Source organism: Dromiciops gliroides, chromosome 6, assembly GCF_019393635.1.
Source record: "Dromiciops gliroides isolate mDroGli1 chromosome 6, mDroGli1.pri, whole genome shotgun sequence".
Classification (NCBI taxonomy): domain Eukaryota; kingdom Metazoa; phylum Chordata; class Mammalia; order Microbiotheria; family Microbiotheriidae; genus Dromiciops; species Dromiciops gliroides.
In genome coordinates this window covers 135,970,679-135,978,399 of record NC_057866.1, presented here as the reverse complement: position 1 = coordinate 135,978,399, position 7,721 = coordinate 135,970,679, and the positions used below count along the sequence as shown (strand labels likewise).

Genomic DNA, 7,721 nt, shown 5'->3' with positions numbered 1-7,721 from the left:
TCCTTTAATATCCACTAAGTCCTCTCTGCCACAAGGCAATACCCTTACTCTTTCCTAATTAATTCTATTACCTTTCCTAAATCAATACTTCCAAGCATTCTTTTCTCTCCTCCACTGTTTAATGCATATGGCTCTTTATTTATTTATTCATTCATTATATATATTTACAAAAGTGTTTTAGTATTTTCCAATTATGTGTATGGATAGTTTTCAACATTTGTTTTCATAGGATTTTTAGTTACATATTTTTCTCCCACCCTCCATTCCCTCCCTCCTCCCCAAGACAGAAAGCAATCTGATATAGTTTATATATCTATAATCACATTAAACATATTTCTGCATGTCATTAGTGGAAGGTTCATATCCCCCACTAGTATAATTTTGCTGTCTATTTCCTCTTGTAACTCATTTAACTTCTCTAAGAATTTGAATGCTTTACCACTTGGTGCATACATGTTTAGTACTGATATTACTTCATTATCTATTGTACCTTTTAACTAGATGTAGTTTCTTTCCTTATCTCTTTTAATTAGACCTATTTTTGCTTTTGCTTTGTCTGAGATAAGGATTGCTACCCCTGCTTTTTTGACTTCAGTTGAAGCATAATATATTCTGCTCTAACCTTTTACCTTTACTCTGTGTGCATCTCTTCTGCTTCAAATGTGTTTTTTATAAACAAAATATTGTAGGATTCTGATTCTTAATCCACTCTGACAATTTCTTCCTTTTTATGGGAGAGTTCATCCCATTCACATTCACAGTTAAGATTATTAACTGTTTATTTCCTCCATCCTCTTTTCCCCTTTGTACTCTTTTTTCCCTTCTTTTACCCTATTCCTCCTGACCAGTGTTTTGCTTCTGACCACTGCCTGCCTCAATCTATCCTCCCTTTTATCAGCCACGCTTCCTTTTTTCCCATGCTTCTGCCCTACCTTCTATCAATACTACCCTTTTCCCTTAACTTTTTTCTTCCTTAAAGAGTAAGCTAAGTTTCTTTATAAAAATGGGAGTGTATTTTAATCCCTCCCTAAACCGAATCTGATGAAACTAAGGTTGAAACAATGCTCACCCTCCCTTCTTTCCCTCTATTTTAATGGGTTCTTTTTGTGCCTCTTTATATGATGTAATTAACCCCTTTCCACTTCCCCCTTCCTCTTTACCCCCTAGTCTCCTTTTATGCTGCCCCTTAAATTTCTTTATATCATCACATCAAAGTCAGTTTCATAGAGATACAGATCCCAAAAGTTAAAAATATTATCCTCCCTTATAGGGATATAAGCAGTTTAATCCCATTGAACAACCTTTCCCCCCACCCCCATGTTTACCTCATTATACTTATCTTGAATCTTGTATTTGGAGATCAAAATTTCTGTTTAGTTCTGGTCTTTTGTTCAAGAAACCTTGGAAGTTCCCTACTTCATTGAATATCCATCTTTTCCCCTGAAAGAGAACGATCAGTTTTGCTGGGTAGTTTATTATTGGTTGTAATCCAAGATCATTTGCCTTCCAGAATATTCCAAGCTTTGTGATCTTTTAATGTTGAAGCTTGCAGGTCCTGTGCAATCCTGACTATGGCTCCATGATATTTAAATTGTTCCTTTCTGGCTGCTTGACTATTTTCTCTTTCACCTGATAATTCTGGAATTTGGTTACAATATTCCTTGGAATTTTCCTTTTGGGGTATCTTTCAGGAGGGGATTGGTAGATTATTTCAGTGACAGTTTTATCCTCTGATTCTATATCAGGGAAGTTCTCCTTGATAATTTCCTGGAATATGGTATCTAGACTCTTTTTATGATCCTGGCTTTCAGGTATTCTAATAATTCTCAAATTATCTTTCCTAGATCTATTTTCCAGGTCAGTTATCTTTTCAATGAGGTATTTCACATTTTCTTCTTTTTTTTCAGTCTTTTCATTCTGCTTGACAAATTCTTGGGGTGTCATCCAGTCATTGGCTTCCATCTGCCCAATTTTAATTTTTAAGGCAGTATTTTCCTCAGTAACTTTTTGCATCTGCTTTTCCATTTTGCCAATTTTTTCTCCCATTTGGTTAATTGTATTTTTTAAGGAATTGTTTTCTTCAGTCAATTTTTGTGCTTTTTCCTCCCCAGAGTAAGTATCATTTCTCTCATTTATCTTTCCATTTTTCTTCTACCTCTCTCATTTGGTTTTACAAACCCTTTTTGAGTTTTTCAAAGAAGGCTTTTTGGTCTTGAAATAAGATCATCTTCCCACTTGAATCTTCACTTGTAGGCATTTTGACAAACTCATCTGAGTTTGAGTTTTGGTTTTCCCTTTTACCATAGAAGCAATCAATGGTAAAGGTCCTTTTTTGTTTCTTACTCATATTGTAGCCTATTTTTAAATTTTTAAAGATGAAGTAAGGTACTGGGGCACAGGGGTCAACGTTGCAAGCTTCTTACCTCTCTCAGCTGCACCACTCTCAGTAGTGTCAAGCTGCAGCTGCATTGAGCTGCTGGGTGAGTTGACTGGCCCGCCTTCCCCTTTTACCCAGGTGAGACAGACCTTTCCTGAAGTCTTCTAAATTATCTCAAGTAGGATTGTGTCTCTATCTTTTTGTAGGTTCTGTTTTTCCAAAATTTGTTTAGAGGCTTGATTTAATGTTGTTTTTGAGGGAAACACGGGAAAGCTCAGGCAGCTTCCTAGCTTTTCTCTACCATCATTGCTCTGCCCCACATATGGCTCTTAATGTAAATGATCAATAATGTCAGTTGTCCATTTGAATATTTTAGATTAAATCCAAAGGCCATATTTTTAGGAAACACTTCAAGGTTTTACAAACTGTAATTATTATTATTATTTTTTTGCTAGGCAGTGGGGGTTAAGTGACTTGCCCAGGGTCACACAGCTAGTAAGTGTCAAGTGTCTGAGGCCGGATTTGAACTCAGGTACTCCTGAATCCAGGGCCGATGCTTTTATCCACTGCACCACTTAGCTGGCCCTGTAATTAATTTTTAATTTCCTCCTTTGTACATTTTTACTTGAAAGGAAAAAAAGAATCATAAAACTGAAGTTAAATATAGTTTTTGAAAACCCATAATTACATACACACACGCACACACACACATGTGTGCATCTATATCTACATATGATTTATAAAACACTTTTCTCACAACTTTTCTATCAGCTTTGTAGAATAAACATGATTTTTTTCCATTTCTTAGGTTAGGAAGCAAAGAATCAGAAAGCTTATATTATTAGACCTTTTTCTCACAAATAGGAAATGATAAAGCTTGGGGAAATCAAACCCCAGTCTCATCATTTCAAGTCTAGAGCTTTTGAATACACAGGGGTAACTTTTATTTTTCAAAGTCTCATTTAACTTTTTAAAATTCTAAATTAAAAACATGCACAAAATGATATACCTAGAGTTATAACTCCATGTCTGGTATGCAGATTAAGGTGTCAGCAGATTTAAGAACATGGAAGTAAGACTCAAAGGACCTGGCCCACATCAGCAGCTCAAGCAGAGTGGGCAAACAGGAGTTCAGGTATTCATAAGGACAGGATTGGTATTGTTAGAACAAGAATACAAGTTAAGAGAAACGTATTGTGATGACACAGCTGTGGGAAGACTGAGTTGTCCTCCAGTTGAGGAAAAGGTTTGTTGGAATGATAGGCCAAAGTACTGAAAAACATAATCCCCATCCCCACTCACTTTATAAACCAACTTGTCCAAAACAGGGAACTTGGCTGCCCCATAGGACAGTTGCTATGGCTGCTATGTGGCTACTCTAAGGGAGATTTTGAAACCTGTCTAATGTGTCAATGAAAAGAAACCTGAGGATATATTCATCATACTGGTCTTGCCATGGAAAAAGTGTGGATTTGGGTTCAGACACCCACATTTTTACAACTTTGGGGATGGGCAAAACACTGAAGCTGAAAATATCCTCACATTTAAAATGGGAGTGGTTACAGTTGAACCAGAATTCTCAGAGAATTGGTTGAAGGAAACTGTATTTGTAACCCTCAAAACCTTATATAAATATTCTATGATTTGTTTAGTGCCACTTTAAGTTCATTCATCCAACTTCAATAAGCATTCATTATCCATTGGGTGCAAAGCACTCTGCTAGGCACTGGGGAAAATAACATTTATGTATGGTGAATTTCTTGTCTCTAAGGATCTTAGAATATATCAGCATGAGATTAAAAAAAACAATATAACAGTTATATTTAATATGCTAGCTTTGTAGTCAGGAAAACCTAGATTCAAGTCATGAGTCCAAATCTCACTAACTGAGTCACCATGGACAAGCCAATTAACTTGTCTGCACTGACCAAAATATGTTACACGAGTTGGTGGTCTGCATTGGTATATATAATGTAATTTCCACTGGGAGTGAAATCTCAGGTCTGGACCAAAAAATAAAAATAAAGAATGAAATATGAGATTAGTACATGAGTAAGTGACAAAATAAAATGCTAACTATGCTTAAAAGGGAAACATAGGAATTTATAGAAATTTTATTATTAATAATTAGAAAAATCAAGGGCATCTAGATGGTGCAGTGGATAAGCACCAGCGCTGGAGTACCTGAGTTCAAATCCGGTCTCAGACACTTACTAGCTGTGTGACCCTGGGCAAGTCACTTAACCCCAATTGCCTCACCAAAAAAATAATAATAATAATAATAAAAATAATTAGAAAAATCCAGAGATTTTATAGCCACTCTGTGGCTTCTGCTGCCGTTTTGGGCTCTGCCTCTATTGCCACCATGGGAGGCAAGGTATGAGAATATTTTAGATCTCTGAACCTTTGTGCCCTTACTACCCCCTGAAAGTTGAGGGGTTGTTGTGCTTATCCAGCAAAAGACCTAGGTCCTGACATGTCAATTGGCCAGCTGTGACAATGCAAATATAATGAAATAAACACTGAGGACTTTTCCTGATTATCTAATGTCCTTCAGAGGACCTGTATATTTGTCCAAATTACATCATGATAGAGAATATGGGTTTTATCATTTGATCCTAGAAACAATGCCTTTCAGCCTATCCAGGATTATCTTATTATTTTCTTACACAGAACAGATGACTGGAAATGAGGAGGCTTCAGTTCTAGTATTAGCTCTTAATTAATTAACTGTGCCCTTGGGAAAGTATTTCCATCTCTTGGTTTCAGGTGCTACACCTTTACAATTAAAAAAAATTAAACTATATGATTTTCAGGCCCTTTGAGGTCTTAAGAATATAAAGTATAAGGCATTGGACCTATGATTTAATTGTTTTAGGGAATTCCCTAATGAGTAAACTCACTATACTAATGTAGATTGGAAATGTTATAGTTTTTCTTAAAGTTGCCTAGTTCAATGAGAAGTTAAGAGATTTTCACATAGTGTCACAAAAATTTCTAAGTCTGACGAAGGAAAGAAAAACAAAGTCTCCAAACTGTAGAAAATATGTTTATTGAGAGGGACTATCTCACAATAAAGCCAGCCTCTGGCAGGGATAAGCCTGCCAAAAGATCTGGAGCCTAGGGTTCCCGGGGTTTTTATACGACAGCAAGGCTTAAATACTTATATAGCCTATTAATTTTAGACACAATTGCACCCATATTATCTTCTGAGCCTATTTCAAATGGTACAGAATATGTGCATTTAGAAATGGTCATCATCTAAAAAAATCATGAACATGAGCTTAGGGGTGCCCCATCATGGCTGGCAGTCAGCCAAATGTACAATATCTGGGGCAAATTCCTAAAATCAAACAACTTTCATTGCTGATTGGTTCCTTTAGCTTAGAGATAGTGTTTTTAGTACCTCATTGACCATTTAATCATATTACAATTGAACTTATTATGTTGGTCAAGGGACAAGTTCACAATACATAAGAACATATTGTATAATATCTACTATTTGTTGCATTACTATTAATTTCAGCTACTAAAGAAATAGGTAAAGAACATCAAATCCCATTCTTTTAGTCAAAAAACTGATTTGTTTGAAGTTGAATCACTTAACTCTAAAGTTGGGGAAAATTTCATGGACAATAGACAAGCACATATATTCAAGAGGTTTACCAGACATCAGGCCTTCCTGATTTTATGTACCACATTGCCTCTCTAAACATCAATACAATAGATATTGTATTTTCTAAATTATTGGGGGGGATAGGCTGAGTTTTCTAAAATATTTATTACTTTTATATTAATGACTATTTATATAATAATGGCTACTGCACCCATTTTGGCAGTAATAATTTATTATTAATATTAAATATTAGAAAATATTTGACCTTGTGACACTTCAGCACAAGCCTAAGAAAAGCCCTGTTGTCGTATTTCTAAGAGAGCACATGTCCTACCAGCCTACCCTGTCCTAAGAGGAGAGCGCTCACTAACCAACAGCCAAAGAGTATGTTCCAAGATGACACCCAGGAGATTTGAGTGGCCTTGGCTTTTATCCTCTTTTGATAGAGGCAGATTACTATACACTGATTAAAAACAATTGGCCCTTCCTTCTATCATTTTCCCCACTTTTTCCTTAACCTTTTACTTCCCTAATGAATAAGTTAAGTTTCTTGACTTCTGCCGTGGGGCCAAGATGGCAACGGCAATGGGTGTGGGCAAGCTCCAGCAGCAGGCCGAGTCCTTACTGGGGGGCTTGGCGGTTTGAGGACACAGGGCAGAGGCAGAAGAATCTACAGCTGTTCAGAAAAAAGACAAACCCCTTCCAAGACTTAATATCCATTCTGCCTTTTGGATTTTGGCATCCATTGTTGTGACCTATTATGCTGAATTTTTTAAAACTGTGAAAGAAAACATACAAACAAGTGGGTGGCTTCTAGTTGGTATTAGCCTTTTGATCACAAGCTTAGCTATTGTGTTTTACTGCATATTGTATCTGGAATGGTATTGTGGAATTGGAGAGTATGATGTCAGATATCCGGTACTGATACCTCTTACAACTGCTACTCATTTTAGCAGGAATTTGTTTCAAAATTGCCTTATGGCCTGTGTGGACACTTTTCACTCCTTTGATATTATTTACCCACTTTATGGGTGCTATTATGCTTGTCTCCCTCCTTGGCTTATAGTCAAGGTTTTAGATTGAGAATAAATGTGTAAACACCAAACCAATAAAACAGAACGTGGATGAAGAATGTAGCAAGCCATAAAGTATTTCCAGTATCCGAAAAGAGTTTTACCTGGAAAAGTGTGACAATAGACAGTTGCTTGAAATCTAGGTAGATTCTTTTTTTGGTAACACTACTCTGAGTTTAAGTTGTGGAATTACACAGATAACTTAACATTTAAATGATTTTTTGAAAATTGCAGTTTGAGTTTTAATGACCAGGGAAAAGTATTATAATTTAAAGGTCTATGGTTAAAAGTGAAATTTATATTCTAGCTCTAGAATGCATTCCCAATATTTTGTTTGAATGATTAATTTATTTCAGCCCCTTTTTGGGGGTATATAGGTAATTTTGTATGTTGATTCCATGTGTCTTTAAAAGAATTACCTTGTCCTGTGCCTCTAGAACTCATTTAAGTAATTATGGTATATTTTATTTTTATAATTTTTTTTTTGTTAGACGGAAGTACTTGTTAAAAGCAGTACTTTCCCTATACCTCTTAATATTAAATTATCTCTTATGTAAATAATATGCCAAGTTTTCTGTATTTGTTTAATGTTAGGGTTTTTTAATCATTTAAAATAAGTTTAATACTTTTTTCCTTAACATTAAATTACATTTTG

General features: G+C 35.6%; 1 protein-coding gene across 1 annotated transcript; it reads left to right on the top strand.

Moving 5' to 3' along the window:
- Positions 1-3,443: 3,443 nt before the first annotated feature.
- On the top strand, positions 3,444-7,059 carry LOC122732090 (transmembrane protein 128-like). The gene is given in 3 exon segments (XM_043972260.1): positions 3,444-3,646; positions 6,647-6,937; positions 6,939-7,059. Coding segments are annotated over 3 exon segments (615 nt in total).
- The last annotated feature ends 662 nt before the right edge of the window (positions 7,060-7,721 follow it).